This window comes from Doryrhamphus excisus, chromosome 22 (assembly GCF_030265055.1).
Source record: "Doryrhamphus excisus isolate RoL2022-K1 chromosome 22, RoL_Dexc_1.0, whole genome shotgun sequence".
Taxonomy (NCBI): Eukaryota; Metazoa; Chordata; class Actinopteri; order Syngnathiformes; family Syngnathidae; genus Doryrhamphus; species Doryrhamphus excisus.
Window position 1 is genome coordinate 3460631 of NC_080487.1, and position 19387 is coordinate 3480017.

At 43.1% G+C, this 19387-nt stretch overlaps 1 protein-coding gene and 1 long non-coding RNA gene across 4 annotated transcripts; one reads left to right on the plus strand and one right to left on the minus strand.

The window, feature by feature from the left end:
* Positions 1-17: 17 nt before the first annotated feature.
* LOC131109380 (uncharacterized) lies at positions 18-2280 on the minus strand. The gene is made up of 3 exons (XR_009120739.1): positions 785-2280; positions 563-634; positions 18-466 (listed from the first exon to the last, which is right to left on the minus strand). It is a non-coding gene; the product is annotated as an uncharacterized LOC131109380 (long non-coding RNA).
* mrtfba (myocardin related transcription factor Ba) lies at positions 392-18117 on the plus strand. Of its 3 annotated transcripts, none has more exons than XM_058061306.1 (16): positions 392-566; positions 5454-5697; positions 8133-8198; positions 8358-8413; positions 8936-9011; positions 9248-9409; positions 9530-9690; positions 9778-9921; positions 10024-10271; positions 10570-10735; positions 11282-12316; positions 12575-12697; positions 12808-12954; positions 13177-13257; positions 13338-13389; positions 13533-18117. In XM_058061306.1, exons 2-16 carry the CDS (start codon positions 5547-5549, stop codon positions 14042-14044), a joined length of 3180 nt encoding a protein of 1059 aa, XP_057917289.1. In that variant the 5' UTR covers positions 392-566; positions 5454-5546; the 3' UTR covers positions 14045-18117. The 3 variants fall into 3 exon arrangements, with proteins under 3 accessions (XP_057917289.1, XP_057917287.1, XP_057917288.1); XM_058061304.1 differs by having other exon boundaries at positions 13120-13257; positions 13533-18115; XM_058061305.1 differs by lacking the exon at positions 392-566 and adding an exon at positions 985-1318 and having other exon boundaries at positions 13120-13257; positions 13533-18115.
* The last annotated feature ends 1270 nt before the right edge of the window (positions 18118-19387 follow it).

Below are 19387 nucleotides of genomic sequence, written 5' to 3' on the forward strand. Positions count from 1 at the left end.
TACATTTTTTTAATTCAATAATACAAAAATATTCACGAAACCACCATAATGATGAGAATACTACCAAAAATGTAGTTAGAAAACCACAGGTTTTATCCTAACTGAACAAAATTTGAATATATAATTCCATCTTCCACAGAAGAAAACAACGCTAGAGTTAGTCCCTGCTCTCCCGTTACGTTGCCAAGATGGCGATGATCAAGGGTGGTTAGAGTCCATCGAAGCGCACTTAACTATTTAGAGCACGTTCATCAGTGTACTGGCGGTGTATTGTCTTCTATCGCACTTCTCAGTGTCAACGCACTTACGCACTAACAATGCTAAGTGGAAGTGAGGAAGTGCACTCTCACGCCACCACGCCCCCAAACACCCTTCCTGTCCGGCTACGTCATGACGTCACTCTGCATCAGATCCCACAGAGCAGTCGCAGCCATTTTACTCCGCCAAATAAACTTCAATCTCATTCCTGGAGGAAAACAAAATCACACAGGACGACATTGTTGTCATTATGGATACATCGCCATGAACGTCATCTCGGACGTACAGGGGTTTCCGGGGTTACCTTGGTAAGTAGTGGGAGCCATGGCGCCGTTGTCTTGTTTTGAACATGTTAGCTTGCGTCCGCATTAACAAGCTAACTAGCCAAAAATGAGAGGCGTCTTAAATGCACACATAGATAAAACTGCAAGACTGTGTACATAGTATGCGTGAGTAAGTACTTTTTACTCAGAGAAACGAGCTGCGCGTATTTAGTACTTAATGACACTGTGTACAAATCACTCACCTGTCAGATTTCCGTCAGATTTCAAGTGTCCCACACCCACCGGCCTTATCATGTGCAATTAAACACATTTTGCCAACTGACATGACACAAGGGTAATACATCTAAATACTACGTAATTATACAGTACAGAATTAATTGTATTATTATTTTTGTTTGAACTTTGTAATAGTTAATTACGTGTGTTTCGGCTGGCTCAACGTCCAGTATACAATCTTGACTCCTTCGTGCATTAATGTCATCCATCCATCCATTTTCTGTATGTAATATTCAATTAGGGGCCACAACATAGGGAGCACTTCCACGGTACGATTCACTGCCAAATCTAACGAATGCACGCTTTTCATTGGTGTAGAACTGCATTACGTCATCGTAAGGTTTTATTATTCGGCTCCTCTTGTGCAGTTCTACTCAACGAAAGCTGCAACTCTTTTGTATCTTTGTGTCTGTTCCATCTAATGTTGTGGCTGCTGTAATGGGTCGTTCGCGAACGATCCACCTCCTCCATCCGGCTCGCTGAAGTTGACAGTTGACGAGGTATTGTGAGATTCCACGTGTTTTTTTTTTCAGCCTGGCCTGTTCGGCAGCTTAATCACGCAGTTCGGGCACACCTAGGGTTAGCACATTTTAATTAATATTTTTTTGTGCAATATTTTGTTGACGTTGTGTCACTTTAAATAGTTTGGAATTTGAGAACCGACCCAAATCACTTCCTTCTGGCAACATAGCTGAGTCATAGTTCTTGAATGATAACCGACACTTTTCATAATAGAAATAAAGGCAAATTTACACCCCACAGCACTCTCGCTCACCTGTGATTACGTTTCTATGCAAAATACGTCTTTTAGAGAATGTAATCACTCGTCTCGCAAGTAATTTAATGACAGCTGCCATCTTGCGTCAAATAAATAATCATAACAACTGGAAATTACAGTCATCCAACAACACAGAAGCATTGGGACAAAAGAACTCTCGCCCAATTCCATGAGGGATGGACGAGTGTGAGTCGCCTTCCAGTTGATGGTGTGAAAATAAATGAAGTGGTGCCTCAGCAATTCCAGTCAGGTCTGCTTGAGTCATACACCCAGCCAGGAGGTGGAAGCCACATGCTGAGAAATGTGCATTAATATAAACATTATGCATATGGGTGGATGGTAAAGTCATCATCCTTGCCTCCCTGTGTTTTTCATATGTCAGCCACCTCATATAGTATTACAAAGATCTGTTAATAACAGGCTTTACTCATACAGTACAGACCAAAAGTTTGGAAACGATACATTTTCTTTCTTTTCATGGCCATTTACATTGTAGATTCTCACTGAAGGTGTCAAAACCATGAAAGAACATAGGTGGAATTATGTACATAATATAAATAAAGCGTGAAATAACTCTAAATGTGCATTGTCTTTTAGGTCCCACAAAGTTAGTTTTTTTTTGATAGAGCTGCAAACCCTTGGGGATCTCTCAATGGGCTTAATTTTGCAACCTTTTTTTCACATTGTAAAAAGTACAAATATAAATAATAAATTATAGGGTAATCAAAACATGATGTAAGCTGTAACAAACACTTCCTTGGAACAGTGTTGTTTTTCTTTTAAGTGTTTCTTTAATAAAGTTTTACAAAGTTAATCGCAATAATAAATGTTGCTGTTGTTTGGTTAATATGCAGGTCACATTATGTAAATTCAACATTTTTGCTGCTTTTTGTAGTTTTTTTCGACGTGCATTCTAAAATGTCTGTTTCTAGCTGTTTTTATATCTTTAGAACACACAGAAAAGAGAAAGACGGGTGTTCACCAAAGCAGTTCATAACATGCACCATCAATCAAGTTACGCCTAATGTCATTTTTTCCATATTTGCCATCCGATGAATGGTGGCATCTGGTCATGTTTTTTGTCCTTTGTCCATTCTTTAGCTACTGTCTTAGTGCACAAAGGGAGCCAGGAAGGAAGCACGTGTGAGCCATGAGTCAGTCTGTGAGAAGAGAGCAGACCTCTGCCTCTGCTCAGTGAGGCCAAGTGATGACATCACCACTGTCTTATCTCTGGATAAAAGCAGACATTTTTCTTGGACCATATCTGGGCTATTTAGGGCCCTAAACTGCAGACTCAAACGGAATTGTGGCGCAAAGGGATTTTCATGCATGTGCTTTTGTGCAGTGTGTGTGCACTTTGTGCGTCCATATATTCCCTCAGGTACTCCGGATTCCCCCCACATCACCATAAAAAACATGCACGTAGGATAATTGGAGACTTTAAATGAACTCCAGCTCACCCCTGAGGACAAGTTGTATATAAAATGGATGGATGTACTGTGCACTACTGGGTCCTTTCATTTTTAAAATCAACATTATTCTGTTTGCAGTCTTTTTAAAAAATTATCTTTTAAGAAGAACCAGACCACTGTAATGCTTACTGCAGAAAAAGCTTTGAAACTAAGACTTACCTTGTGTCACTTCAGGCACTCGGGTTTTTAGGTACTTTATCAGTGGAAGTCGCCACAGCTATTGCTATTTGTAAACTGACCCTTTGCCCTCCTCTTGTTATTGCACCAAGACTGTGGGACACTGAATGTTCTGCTTCCTCGTGGAAGGAACAGCTTTTTGTTTGGTTTGTTCAAAATAGATAAGAATGTGAAGTATTTAGTTGTTTATTTTATTTTGCCTTGCGACATACAAGATGGTGTTGTTTTTATTAGGAATGGAAATTTTATCATTCATTCATGACAAGAAAATGGGCATAATAATTAATTGCTTGCTAAGAAATATGGGGATTTTGTGGAATGTATTTTCGATCAATTAGTAGTATTCAGACCGTTCTTGATTTTCAAAAAAGCGACGAGTGACAAATCATTATTTTTGGAGAAAGCTCATAGACAGCGAGCCTAACCCACAACCACAAAAAGAAGTGACGGAAAAAAGTCATGGCCATGGTGTCATCTGGCCGACAGACAGACACAAGTACTTCTAATAAAACACATGCATTGGATCTTATTGATAGATGAACCTAATGCTTGTCTAATGTGGTTAACACATGGTTAACCAGGAACATCTGTACGAATGTTTGCTGTAGTTTGCAATAATATCCCTAGTATGTTTCATATATGTGTCTAAAGTATATATGGACCTGCAGTGAAACCCATGGGACTTGGCATTGCTGTTTAAAGAACAATACGCCTGTCTACATCAGTTATTTAATTGTCCCAGAGAAGTGCTGGTGTTTGTTCTGCACCGCTTTGTCAGCCTTAAGGCCCACTTTCTGTCACCTAACACCTTTTTCTAGCCTATTATTTTGCACTTTCCTGTCAAACTTGCCTTTTGTCATTTCAGTTTTTTAGCCATCATGTAAGAGCAAACATTGCAGTTACCTTTGTTTTTACTCTGGCAACAGGATGCGGTGGTGAGTGGGATATCCTACGTGAAAAATGTGTTTTACAATAACATGAAACAGCCCAGAGTGCCGGTAAATTGATTTATCAATCCAAACCAAATCCAGTTATGCATTATATAATCTTGGCACATTTGCTGAAGAGCCCTTCAGTTGTGTATGCGTGTGAGTGAGTGTGTGTACAGATGATTGATTTTGTATTCTGAGAGTCTCTCCCCTCAGACTGCAGTGTGGTTGCAACAGCTCTCTAGTATTCAATCAGTACCATTGAGCTACTTGCTTTGTTACAGAGCTGCCAAGCAACCTGCAAACATTCCTTTTTCTGTTTTGTGCATCCTTGAACGTTGGTGAGCCTTCATTCAGGCATCTTGAAGTGGGACTCATCCTCCGTTTTGTTCTCTCACTTCACACATGTGCTTGTGTTGTCATTCCTTTTTTCTTTTTGCTGTGTTAATGCAGTCACAGTGATCGTTCAGTATGTACATCATTTTTTATAAATCATAGCTCATCCTCAAGGTGGGCTTTTTTAGTATGTAGTACTAATTTATATAATAATAATAGGGTTTATGGCATCTGAACGTATTACTCAGCACTATAGGCTTCAACCATAATGATCCCATATTGTGTATGCGCTGTAACCACATCTTTTAATTTGTATCCTGTAGTCCACTACATGTAATGTGCCTGGCGCTTATGTGCCTACACTGAGAAATGACAGGGCCCATGTGAACGTAGCCAACAGCAACATCAGGAAGGCTAGCAAGAGGTCTCAGGTCTTGGAATGGATTGCTGCGGAGAGCGATAAATAGCATTCATGTTTCAACCAAGCAGACTGTCATCTACTTATTAAGTCCCCATTGGGAAGCTTAAATAGTTTGTTTTGCTCCCCCAAATGTTTCCGTTCCCTCTGTTCGAAACCACCATGACTACGTCATATTCGCGATTGTGAAGTCTATTGGAACAGCGAGACATTCATGTGCAAAGTGAAGTTGTTTCCCATGGGCAGCGGTTATTCAGTGCAATGGCCCTGCTGGCTCCTTTTAATGAGTAATTTGGTCTTGGACCGAGCTCTTCCAGATGGCTGACATGAAATGCCACCCTTAGCCTTTTGCCAGTTTGGTGAAGTAGCCATGCCAACAGGATGATGATGATGATAATGATTCTGATGTTCTCATGAAGAACCCACAAAATACCTTAGTTCTTTGCAAGCTCTTCTTTAAGAGACACTTTCTGTCTTTATATAAGTGTTGTAATTTCTTTCCCATTTTCCTTGCATTTTCCGCAGGTAGCAGCCACACTCAACCTAAAGGACTGCAGGCTGCGTCCCTGCAACTTCCCTGGGAAACCTTCAATATCCCCAATTTTCTCCTGAAGCAAGATGGAGTCCCAGTCTTGCCTGGGGCACCTTGTGTCCGAAGGGATGTGTCTGCTGGTTCCCAGTCCCCAGAGTGAAGCAGTGACCCATGACATGGAGGAGTTGTCACTGCAGCCCAACCAGGGCCTGCTGCCGCTGAATGAACGCAAGAACGGTGAGGTTACTAAGCTATGTTTGCATGCTTGGCCAGATGATCCGTGAAGCAGGACAATTTGTTGAAAGACTGCAGGAAGAATCAGAGTCATAGTCAATAATTTACTTGTCACATCTTGTTTGCAAATGGAGAATTCAGTCAGTGATTTCAGACTTGGCATGCAGGCCAGTTTTTTTCCCCCCACTGTGACAGCCAAACATGCTTTGTCCTATTCTGCACACCAGGCTTGTGTGCTACCACACTTTATAGTGTTGTGATGAATTGCATTGCTGGTAATGCTTGCTGCTACAGTCTGGAAAGAGAAGTCCTGTGTAAATGGAGGAAGAATAATACATTGTAGCTAATATTTAATCTCAAGCAATACACACAAGTCTAGTTCACTGGGTGAATGCAGATAAATATGAGATAGCAACATGGTATCCAGTGCTCTTCTGCAGGAGAGTCCAGTGAAACATCTTGGTGGTGGAAATTTTCTGTGGAATGTCAACTGTAGTAGCACCTACTCATCATCTGGGCTTTTGTCATTTCCCCTCCAGCAAGAACACACACACACACCTCATAATTTTTCCACCATACAGTTGGCCAACCACAGAACCCCCTCTCCCGCATTGACTTCATCATCGCACTGTCTGAGACCTGAATGCCCAGCGAGAGCTAGAGTGATACTTTGTCAGCGTCGTAGTAAAAAGTTACTGGGAAGTTGCTGTAGCAGAAAATAGGGCCAGGGTTACGTCAGTGTCAAGTTACACAGAGAAGTGATAGTCATGCTGTGTATTATTTGACGCATGAACATTGCCAAATATTGGCTGTAATGACTTTTCATCAGAAACTTGAATTGTTTTGTTGAAAATTTGATGCAATATTTACAGAGACACTCAAATCAGGTGATTTCTCATTTTAAAAAAACATGTCATCGGGGCATGCCAATAAACACCTTTTATAGCCAGCCACAAAAACTGATGCATCACAAAATATTGAGATTGCCCCAGGCTGCGCCAATCAATACCAGCGTGGTTGATCACTCCTTTATCACACCTATTGCCGATCCATTATTCTTGCATCTTTGTTTACACGCTTGGACTGTCTTGTCGCTGGCTGTATTTTATATTGGAGTTATCCCCCTAGCTGTTTAGTGAACATAAACACACAGTAGTTTTGTATTGTAACTGTTGAATTCAGACTTTATGTTGTTATACAATGACAAATAATTATTGATAGTTAATTTCACATGTAGGCATATTACCCCGAAACATGCAACAAATTAAATTCAGATTTTTGTCAATTAGATGTTTCACACAAGTAAAGGCAGAAACAGACAAGCCAACCAAACGTTTATTTTTTAATAACTACCTATTTGGGACCCTTTCAGTTACCTCACTCATCTTGAATAAATAGAAAAATGTAAAGTTAATCCATGTGATTGGTATCAGAATCGACAGGAGGGAACACTTGATTCCCTGCTCATAGCAGTTGGCGTCTGTGTTTGTTTTGCATGTTTTGCATGCACTGATAGCATTTTTTACATTTTTGCCAGATTTGGAAAGTAGTAAAAGTGAAAGCTCACACCATCAAATCGCACTATACAAAGTATAAATGTTAGTTTGTTAGGAGTGAAAGCTGCAGCTGCTTGACAAACTTTACATAAGGTTACAACATTCCAATATAGGGCACTTTTGAATGTTAGTCAAGGTGACGTGAACATTGGAAAAGTGGGTGGAACACCAACGGCTTGATTCCGCTGGGCCCACTCTTGACTGCGGCACACCCTTGAGAGCTGATCAAAGTCACAATTTTCTATTCAGCTAAAAATACATGCTTATTTTTGGCCAAGGACTCATTACTACACAGAATACAGCAGATCAAGCCAGGCAGGAAGTCTTCCATTCAAAACAAGACAATTCATTGAATTTAATCATTTATTTTACCTTGAACACCCTTACTTGCAACAAAAACAATGATTTTAGTTTGGAATTCACAAGCAACAGTTGGCACTTGATGATTCCCAAGATCTTGGGAAAATACTATGTGGTCTAAAGTAGAACTTTCTGGAAAGTGTGTGTCCCATTACATTTGCCGTACAAGTAATTCCACATTTCAGAAAAATACATCATACCGGCAGTAAAATATGGTGGTGGTAGTGTGATGGTATGCGGCCGTTTTGCTGCTTCAGGACCTGGAAGACTTGCTGTGATAAATGGAACCATACATTCTGCTGTCTGTTGGTGACCTCAAGCTGAAACCAACTTGGGTTCTGCAGCAGGACAATGATCCAAAACACACCAGCAAGTCCACTTCTGAATGACTGAAGAAAAAAAAAAAATGAAGACCTTGCAGTGGCCTAGTCAAAGACCTGAATCCTATTGAGATGCGCTGGCAGGACCTTAAAACCTTCATGACCTTTTATTATTTTTACAGATTGCCATTTTTCTTTTCAGTTCTGCAGTTGAGGCTTCAGCAAAGACGAACTCGCGAGCAGTTGGTGGATCAGGGCATCATGCCACGTGAGTAACAGCATTTGTCAGCTGTGCATCAATCACAGCTTACCTCATACTGAACATGTCTGATGATTGGCATGGTGTCTTCATACTGGAATAGAGTTAGAATACAGTTGTGCGAAAAATGTGTGCACTGAACCAGCTGATATGTGTGTTTTCCTGCAGCCCTGAAGAGCCCGGCTGCTTTCCATGGGCAGATTCGCAGCTTGGAGAGAGCCAGGGTATGGTGCACACGCTGCGTACTGTGAAAAGGACTTTGGCCACCATTATATTTGTCATAGTTAATTGGCCATATAAATGTAGAATGTTGCTCAATAGAGTGCAGTCCTTTGCCAAGGCTGTTAAGTGTGAACAAAGTTGATAAAGTTGATAGTTTGTATTTGTTATTGTAGCAGGCTATTTCCTGGTTCATGGAGAATGACTAATGGAGGTGTGCAGGTGGATTGTTCCTTTGATGCCATAATGGCTCAAACCGTCATAATAAATTATTGTGTGAGAATGTTTACAGCAGGCTTTAGGGCAACTTATTACAAGTCTTTACAGTACGTCACACAGGAGAAAAGTAGGACTTGATTAGCTCAGCCTAATCCACCTATAGCATAGTACGGGTCATCTCAGCATCAGTCCTAATTTATCATATTTATGGTGCACCCCTAAAAACAATAAAACTAGTGGTGGTATAAGGTGTTTGCACATTGTATCAAATCCAAAAACAGATTTGACTGGTTTGTGACTCTCCTCAGACGGAGAATTTTCTTAAACACAAGATCCGAAGTCGTCCAGAGAGAGCAGAACTGGTCAGGATGCACATCTTGCAAGGTAAGCAGAGTCCCCATGTCCTTACTGTATGCTAAAATGAGCTGTAGATGAAGCTAGTTTACATAGTTATATTACATATATTTATGGAGATTTTTCTTACATCTCACACCCCAGATCTTGATTTACATCCCTGATTACATGAGCGCACCATATCTTAACATAACTCAACAGTATCAGCCAAACATCCAAGCGTGCTGCTATGTATACTCATGGTAAGATGTTTGGCTTTCATTCAGAGACTGGAGCAGAGCCGTCACTACAGGCCACCCAGATGAAACTAAAAAGGGCCCGATTGGCTGACAACTTGAATGAGAAAATTGCCCAGAGACCTGGTCCCATGGAGCTTGTGGAGAAGAACATCATACCTGTGGATTCCAACCTTAAGCAGGTCATAATAGGTGAGAGAAGGAATGGTAACAAAAGGCTATCCTGATGGACAACATGGAAAAGCTCTAATATTAGCACTACAGTCTGGCAGTACACTGAATGTGACATTTGGTTTTTATGACTATGAATAGGACAGGTGAATTATCACAAGGTCTTGGATGAGGACAGTAGTGATGCCCTGTCCCCAGAGCAGCCCGCCAGCCAAGAATCTCAGAGCTCCATGCCCTCACCTGTGGAGGGCAAAGGCCCAGAACCCCCATCTCCAGCTGCACTTCCTCCTAGCATCCTGAAGGTCAGACCGGGGACAACCTAATACTGTTGTGTCTCCTTGAATAGTTCATAGTTTCAAAATGTTTTTGTATTTTATTCTACTGTTTAGTCCCCCCCAGCTGCTATACAATCCACTGCAGACAGGATAAAGCTAATTGCTACTAGTGAGCAGCCTACAAGCCGCCCAGCCATTTCTCCTGTTCAACCAGTCACTCCAGTCACTCCCTCCAAGCCAGGCCCAACACTGGTGAAAGTATGTGTGATCGCTTTACTTTACCGGTTTGCCTTTTTATCTAATAAAGTCCTACCCTTTTAGTTATCACACAATAAACACTTGGGTCTCCTCCCACTACAGCAAAGCCAGCAGAAGCTGCCTTCTGAGAAGAGCCGCAGTAAGAAAGGCAAAGAGGCCAAGCCCAGAGTGAAAAAGCTCAAGTACCACCAGTATGTTCCACCAGACCAGAAGCAGGAGACCTGTGAGTCCCAGATGGACTCCTCCTATGCCAGACTTCTGCAGCAACAGCAGTTGTTCCTCCAACTGCAGATCCTCAGCCAGCAACAGCAGCACTACAACTATCAGACTATTTTACCGGCCCCACTCAAGTATGTTCATGGAATATGCTAAACACAAGAAATAAGTCATATCACACAGGCACGGCCAAAACTAGTTCTAATAATGTTACCGTCTTTTAGCTCCCGTTTGATGTTGGTTAATCCTGGGTAAAGAAAGATGTACAATGATTGGTGGAATGCATGACATGGACGAGTACTGGCAGCCGTGATGTATATAACTGTAAAGTGATAGCCACACAGCTTAGCGCCTAAAGATAGAACAATGAATAACACAACAGACAGACGCCATTTCTTTGTCTATATAATGATGTTATGTTACTCTCCACAGACCCGTGACAGAAGGCCAAAGTGGCAGTCCTAACGGCCTCCCGACGTCCATCGTGGTTTCATTGCCTGCTGCACCTCCACCACCCCCGGTGCCTCTGGCACGGCAGAATAACTCATTATTGAACCGCAAGCCCGGAGTCCTGCCTGCCAACCTGGAGGAGATGAAGGTATCTGGATAACATTTCAACGGAATGTACCGTCTGCATGCACGTTTGCCAGGAACTTTTGAAGTCACATTGTCGTTGAATGAGGCAAAAGTGCTTTGCATTAGAGCAAGCTAGATATGAAAGATATGATACTACAACGATAACCTACCATCAATGTACTTAAAAATTAGGTGCACATGCACAACTTATCCAATGATGGCCAAACAAAGAGCTGTATTAAAAATAATCAAGCTATACTCGGGGCTGTATCCAATACTGTAACCCTCATATTTGGAAAATAAGGTAACCAAAAAAAAAGTGTCAAGCAATTTAGAAAAAACACTAGGGCTGTCAATCAATAAAAATATTTTATCTTGATTAATCGCATGTTGTCCATTGTCCACTAATTAATTATATTGAAAACATGATTGCCCGCTAAACCTAATAACTAGTTGGGCCCACCCTAAGCAGCAACAACTGCAATCAAGAAATCAATCCCAAACAATTCATCAATCAATTAGGAACATCTATTCAACTCTATTTCATAATGGCCCGTTTCTTTTCTAGGTGGCTGAGCTTAAGCTGGAGCTAAAGCTGCGTGGCCTCCCCGTGTCAGGAACTAAAACCGATCTGATAGAAAGACTGAAGCCTTTCCAGGATAGTCCCAGCTCCTCTGCTTTGACCACTATTCCCTCACCTGCCACAACCACTCTCACCGCCATCCCCATGGAGATCATCACCACCGCTACCAGTCCTGCCGTTGTCCATCCACCCCAGCAAGTGGCCTCTGAGATCATAAGCTCCACACCTCCAGTCTCCCCCACTCCGAGTGATCCCTTCACTTTCCAGCAGGATGTAGGCATGTCAGATGCTAATTGTGAGCCACAGATGTGCCCGGCAGGGCCGGGGTCCACGTCTCTCCCTCCCTTGCCTGTCCCAGAAAAGGACAGGAGGCTCCATGAGAAGGAGCGACAGATTGAAGAGTTGATGAGGAAGCTAGAGCAGGAGCAGAAGTTGGTGGAGGAGCTGAAGATGCAGCTGGAGGTAGAGAAGAGGAGTCAGAGCAGCTGTACGACAGACTCTCCATCTGTTGCCTCCAACATCACCGCAGTTTCATGTCCTTTGAGCCCTGTAAAACCGGAGAAACCAGCCATGTCAAACTGCTCTCCAGCTTCCTTTCCAAACTCTATCTTGGGCACCCAGACTCTCACAAACCCGCTGCAAAGTGTGGTGAAGTTGGAGGACGTGACTGTTTGCTCTGGCAAACCCATCCAGCTGCAGCCTCAAACTCAGCTCATCACACATACCCAGGCCCAAGTAACCACCAGCCCGCAGCCTGTCCATCAGTCCCAGAGAAGCCCCAAACTCAAGACTCAGCCACAATCCCAACCCACCACTCCAAACCTGCAGCAGTTCTTCGTCAGTCATCCCGGCGGGGTGTCACAGGTGCTCGGTCAACCCCAGACGTTGCTAACGACATCTGGTCAACCTCAGACTCTACTGACCGCAACTGGCCAGTCTGGAACACAGATTCTGCTCCCTGTGTCACTGTCCAACAACACAACCACCATCCAGCTGCCGAGCACGACTGTTAACTTACAGGTACGGGGAGGGGGGGTTACTAGGGCTTTGTTATCTCCATGCAGTACATTTCAGCTTAGCTAGGTAAATGATGTGGCATTGCATCAGTGTAAAAAACAAATCTAGTCATGGTGGATGCTCCTTATTTTCAGGTGGTTGATACCCAAATGCAAGGGTGCTAAAGCGTGCTTCTGTACCAAGACATAGTGCTTAGTGGAAATGGGGCTCTAACCTGCTTTGGTAGCTAACTCTTGTTTCATTTTTTTCTTCTTATATCAGCCTGTCCTTCAGGCAACTGTCTCAAATCCAGGCCTCGTCCAGGCCTCCATTCCGCAGCTGCAGACAACCAAGATGGAGACATCCCCCAATCAGCAGTTAGCCAACCACAACTCATTGCTGCAGGTTAGAAAATGATAGAAAACAGTAGAATACGTCCTCCGTACTTGTCATCTTGTACTTTTATAATGTAATTGGTGTTTCACTTGTAATGCTCTTGTTCTTAATGCTTCCAGACTTTAACAATGTGCAGTAAAACCATTGACATGGAGAACCACACAAGGCCTGAGATCAATCCCCAGTGTTTCTTGAGGAACTCCCCAGACAGCAGGGCCTCTCCTCGGGCCTCACCCAATCACATCTCTAATGGGCCGCTCAACAAGGTACCAGCAGTTATTTCACTTTTCCTGCAGTTACATTATAACATTGCTTCTATATTGTGTCCCCGAGCTACCCTTTTTTAATAAAAAGCACAGTACAAATCTTGAAAATATACCATATTAATAATTTATGCTTAAGTTTGTGCTTGTTTTTTTTTCTCTGTCAAGTCTTCCCCTGCATCCCAGCCAACACTTATCCTGCAGCCTGCATCTTTGCTTTCTCAGCTTCCTAAGACAAAAGAGCCTCCTCGCTATGAAGATGCTGTTAAACAGAGCCGCAACATGCATGTTAACAGTGTTTCACAGGTTAGATTCCCATACACACACACGCTTACACACACTATGTTGGAGGGATTGTCTCTCAATAAAAGATGGTGTCTTTACAGGCTACCAGTCAGCAGATGGATGACTTGTTTGATATTCTCATACAGAGCGGAGGTAAGGAGGCACTCATGTGTGAGGTTTCTCATGAAGGATGTAGGAAAACATCTGTTTTGCAATGAACAACAACAATGAACTCTTTTGCGTCCTCATTAACGAGCTGTGTCATTTATTCCCCTCCTCATTCGACCCTGCTTCAGAAATGACTCCATTTATCCAGCATGAGCCTCCAGTGTCTCTCGCTAAGAGCCACCCGGTCACAGCCAACATCACCACTCTTCCAGTCAACACCGCCCTCTCCAGACACCCTCCACAGATCCAGGTGGCCCCCCCTCCCACGCTGAGTCCCATCGACCCCAGCCTGCCCAACCTCTCCTCGCTGGCCACTGACAATCAGCTGGAGGCCTTCCTGGAGAGGACGCTGGCCAACACGCCGTCTGCATCAGACCCGCGCACGCGAGGCCTGGTGGAGGAGCTGCAGGCCCAGCTAATGGACCAGCAGCCCTACTCGCCTATGGACACATCCGAACTGTCCTTCTGCGACTCCTCCTCTCCCCCGTCCTCACTCAACATGGGCCTGTCCGACCCAGCGCTGGACAACATGGAGTGGTTGGACCTCACCATGCCCCCAGGTCCAGGCGGGGCTCTCACACCCCTTGGGATGCCTACGGACTTCCTGGACTCGCATGACCTGCAGTTGCACTGGGATTGACGCATGAGTACAAGAAGCTGGAGAAGAGAAGTTGAGTCCTGACGTCGAGAAGAAAGAAACCCAAAGCAGCAGTAATATTCCCACTACACCCCAGTAAGAGCCTCCGGACAGGCAGTGCACTGATTTACTACAAGCAGGAGTTTGCACAGCTTTAAATGATGATGTCATCGCTTGGAAAACCTGTAGGATTACCATTGGGTAAAAAAAAGGGTTGGAAATACGGATGTTTCAGAGGCTGATGTCATGATTGCTTAAAAGGCCAGGAAGTTTTGGTAGCATGGACCATATCCTGGCTCATATCCATCGCTAAAACCACCAGTGATGACTGCAATATAACATCTGTGGAAATATATTGACCCCTTCCTGCGCTGGAGAGATTAAGCCTAATCCATCCTATCATGCACGTTTTTGCTGACTAAGCTGACATGCTGCATCAGATGTGACTTCTTACAGCTGTCACCGACCGCGCTGACGAGCCAATGAAAGTCTACAAGCGGAGGGCGAGGGAGGACGCTCCTTTCGTGGCATGAGAGCTATGCACTAAAGAGGTCTAGCATGGCTGCGCTCACCTCCAAACTGGCTAATGTGAACTCAGCATATCACAAGTTGCTACCAAAACGATTGATTGCAGTCACCGCGACGCCGGATCGTCTTCAGAGATTTGTCGCCAAGTCTCTTTGTTTTTTTGAATGTATTCTGCAAAGTTGACAAAAAAAAAAATCGGACTTCACTCGTAAGTAGCGGCAGCTTCTCTAACCGTGGAAAGGGAACAAATTCATACGTAACATTTTAGGTGTGGATTAAACAAGGCACATCAATCCATATCTTCACTGCACTGCAGTATCCCTGCACTGTGTATATGTGTGTGTGTGTGTGTGTGTGTTGGTCCATGTGACCAAGCATGATTTGCAGAAACTCGAATACAGTGGAACCTCCAAGGTTGACAACAATGGTACAGTAACCCCCCCTTTATCGCAGCTAATTGGTTCCAGACCCAACCATGATAAGTGAATTTCTAGGAAGTAGATTCCTTCTTCCTTAAATGGAACCTTTCCGTAGTTTGACAGCCTTTTGAACTTTATGAGAGCCTCTAGACATGAAATAACATCCCTACAGTCATCTTTACACTCATACTACCCAAGATAGTAGATATCGTAAGAAAAAATTATATAAGACATAAATAACTTGTGTGTTTGTGTGGACAGGAAGTGACGCTGAGGATTGATATTACACCTCCATGGCACGTGCAAAACATGATAGAGTGAAAAGAAGTTCTCCCATCCAGTGTGGAAGTGGTATGTTTTTGGCTTTCGTAGTTCCTCCTTCCTGACTCCGTTTGAAATCCTTTACGTTTAGAATAAATTACACTGAAGGCTAACTAGTTAGCTCGCTAGCATGCTATTGATGTCTCTTGTGTCTACGCGGTTTAGTTTGCCGTCTATGACGTTATTTTTATTGTGCAGAAAATCACACCAGGTGGCACGGCGGTCTAGTGGTTAGCGCGCAGACCTCACAGCTAGGAGACTAGGGTTCAATTCCATCTCTGTGTGGAGTTTGCATGTTCTATGCTAACATGCTAACTCCAAATTGTCCATAGGTATGAATGTGAGTGTGAATGGTTGTTTGTCTATATGTGCCCTGTGATTGGCTGGCCACCAGTCCAGGGTGTACCCTGCCTCTCGCCCAAAGACAGCTGGGATAGGCTCTAGCACCCCTGCGACCCTCGTGAGGAAAAGCGGTCGAAAATCACACCGGTTTTCCGACTGTCCCACCTTTAGTGGTGTTTGAATTTGGAGGTTCCACTGTAGTCCAAAATGAGAATGGCTGCTGAGGTCGTCTAATCGTTGTCCAAATCTGCTGGCGTGGCTGCGCGAGAGTTGCATGAGCTTTGTGCCGTCTTCCCGTCTTTGTGCGTTTGCCTCGTCGTCTTCTCGTGCACGGCTGTTCTCACGTTTAAGCTGTTCCACCCCCCCGCCTCAGCCTGTTTGTGTACGTTGGTATCATCCAATCCTTGGTTACCGAGGGAGGACAATATGGCTGCAGTGTGCTCCAAACACTAAGAAGAGGGCTGTGCTCTTTTTTATAATGATTGTCTGCATCATATCCAAACTATCTTGATGCATATACTTCATCATACAAATCACCTCTTTTGTTATTAAGTCCATGACCACAAGAGGGCGTTGCCACTCACTGCTTTAGATGAAGACATGGTTCCATTCAGAGGTTTGGTCTGCTCCTACCAGAAAAAGCTGAGCCAACCCCAGCATTGGATCTTCTCATGAGGTCATATTCTTTGTTTTATAAGGGTGTCAAATTGAATTCTCTATGGCCAAAAAAGGCATTTGGAATATATTATCACTTTTTTTTTCCTATTTATCACTTATTTTCGGGTTGACTAAAACATATAATTGTGATTTGTTTTGTTTGTGTTTCCTAAAATGACTTTGGTTTGCTTTTTCTTTGTTATAGTGATACTGTATATGACGTTTGTGATATCGGCCGACTCGGTCGGCTGCAACGGTGCAGGTTGGTGGGAGCCTCACTGGCCAGTTAAGTGACAACAGCTCATACTTTACTGTCGTCATGACAGCTGCTCCTCTTTCATGTACTGTACTTTTAGACACATCCGTAAATACTACATATCGCCCTTACTCTCCCCATACTGACTGCACACTTTATCGCCATGGTCACATTCGCAACATGGGTTCTGACCATTCTGGGATGTCAAATGAAGCACAGGCGGTCCTCCCGTCGCATACCCCCCTCATTGCCTCTTGTTTGTATGCCATATGTTTTGCACATTGTGTACATATTTATATAGACGTAATGCATATTTTTATACATGTGTAGAATTCACAGGCTCTCTATTTTGTAAATACTACAAACAAATGTAATGCCTTTTATGTGACAATAAAAAAAATGGGTGTACTGTACGATGAACGGGCTTGTGTGCTTATATTATGAAATTATTGCACACGATCCAGGGGTGCCCACTATGAAAAGTGCCCTAATGGCACTTTTTTTAATTACATTTTTTGTTCTCCTATAATGTGCATTATTACTATTTGCACAGAATCCCGGAAAATTGTAGGTTAAGAGCAATGCTGGCTCTGTACTATAAGAAATTCTGTGCTACCATAAAAACACTACACCTAAAATTGAGCAAATTCGGTGGTTCATCGCCAGGCTGATAATCAAGACCATGACTTCATTCCAAAACATCCTGCGGAAGTCTTAAAACAGTTGTCGTCCTTCAAAGTCTGTCATTTGGCCCATGAACTTAACCACGTGCATGTTTTTTTTCCTATAATTTCGGAACAACTTCCGAGAGACCGCAAAGTCCTTTGGTCAGATCCCGTTCACGGTGACCTCATTCCATGTTTTCCAAAGAAACTCTCATTCGGATCTTTCTTTGCTCACGGCTTTTAAATGATGTGATCATGTTTGGAAGGAATCGGAGTCTTTTGGTGATGTCTTTATCTGCAGGGCAAACACGCCACTTCATGGTATCAAAGGAATCGGCTTCTCAACCACCCAGCGATACTTTATTATCCCTTTATGGCCGAATCACTGAATAAACTCATCCATAAATCATGTCAAATACAAATATAGTGTATATCATATATTTGTATTGTAACAATAAAATGAGCGCTAAAAGACATGCGTAAAGGGAGGCACGTTTGCTCAAGGGCAGCCATCTTTGGGGGTTTTAGACAACCCATCTAGTAAGCGGTGAAATCCTCGTCACGAGAAAGTAACCAAAGCCAAGATCGGAACACACACTATTATTTTTACAATGCATACAGAGTATTGCGATGCCCTTCCTTTGACCCCAGCCTCCATGTCTAAATCACAATAACAACAAACTCTATGGGAAAATATTATATATTCTCTTTTATGTTCCAGCTGGAGACTAAAAGCCTTTTTCCTCCTCCACTTGGAAGCGTTCAGGGCCTATAAATGAGAGTGTTTGATAGATGGGAATGTTCTTTATCACGGCACAGAAGCAAGGCAGGAATGCTACCTTTGATGATTTGATGCTTTTTTTTACCGACATGGGCGGCAAGTAGACGCCATGAAATGAAAGGATTGTGTCGAGGCCGCATTACACGCTCGTCCAACTGCAAATATGGCCACCGCTGTAGCATCAATAAAGCCCACAGCCATTTTTATAGCATGAGAAGGCGGCTGGATGATGCTGACCTACATTCATTTGGCACATGTCGCATAAAGCTCGCCACACCATAATCACACGTGCACACCTCATGAAGCCTTATCTTGTGACCTCGTCTGCCATTTCCTTTTGTCTTTTAACGGCATGTTACGCTTTGTTGGCGACATCATCAAAGCTTTGTTTGCTATGTTCATGTGGTGCTAGCAGTGCTATTGGGTCACGATCATCAAGTTGATGTCATTGCCTGTTTAGTCTTCATGCTGTAGTTTGGATTGATTTGAAAAAAAAAATAATTTTCTGTGATTGCTGAACACTAGATGTCAGGATGGCCCACTAAAAGCGCAGCGAGAGGCTCTCGGTGTCCTCACTTCGCATGGATGACATCACCAATCCTGCAGGGGAAGTGCATCCATCCATCCATCCATCCATCCATCCATCTATCTCTCAGTGCATGTATGTATACCAGCGCTCCTTTTCTTCTTCTATGCAGAGACGGTTGTTGGAGTGTGAAATATGCTCTGAGATCAAGTGACAATGAAGTATGCATGTGGACCGGCTGTCAGGGAGACCGAAACGCAGGCTAAACACAGACCACCATGCCTAATGACTTTCATTATTCAGCAGCAAATCTTCCCCTAAGGCTTGTGTTGGTTTGGGGCAATTACGCCAAAAGTGTTTAATAGCGACTTTTACGTCTGTCATGTAGCACAAATTCCACCTTTACCGAGATGATAATGCTCCCATTATGGCTATTGTATTCATTCAATTCATTATTGTGGTTGTAATGTGCAATACTTTATGATGTTAAGTAATTAGTAGTCATTTTTATGTTTCATAACACTAAACAAAAATAAATATTAGCCACTGACAACAGAACTGAACGCAAAAAAAGTGATTTCTCCCCTGTTAAAACATAACATAACTGAGTAACTATCAGTCTAAAAAAGCCTTTTCTAAAGCTTTGGGACTCCAGCAAACCACAGTGAGAGCCATTAATCACAAATAGTGGAAAAATGGAACAGTTCCCATTAGTGGCCAGCCAACCAAATGACCCCAAAGAGCACATCGATGGCTCATCCAAGAGGTCACAAAAGACCCCGCAACAACACCCAAAGAACTGAAGGCCTCACTTGCCTTAGTATTCATGACACAGAAAGACAGCATAAGAA

What these genes read in the sequence shown, in the direction of transcription:
- mrtfba (XM_058061304.1), top strand. Translation starts at nt 5,547, where the DNA reads ATGGAGTCCCAGTCTTGCCTGGGGCACCTTGTGTCCGAAGGGATGTGT. An exon ending in GCAGCTTGGAGAGAGCCAGG is followed by an intron (nt 8,414 to 8,935) that starts GTATGGTGCACA and finishes GACTCTCCTCAG; the next exon opens with ACGGAGAATTTTCTTAAACA. An exon ending in CAGGATGCACATCTTGCAAG is followed by an intron (nt 9,012 to 9,247) that starts GTAAGCAGAGTC and finishes GCTTTCATTCAG; the next exon opens with AGACTGGAGCAGAGCCGTCA.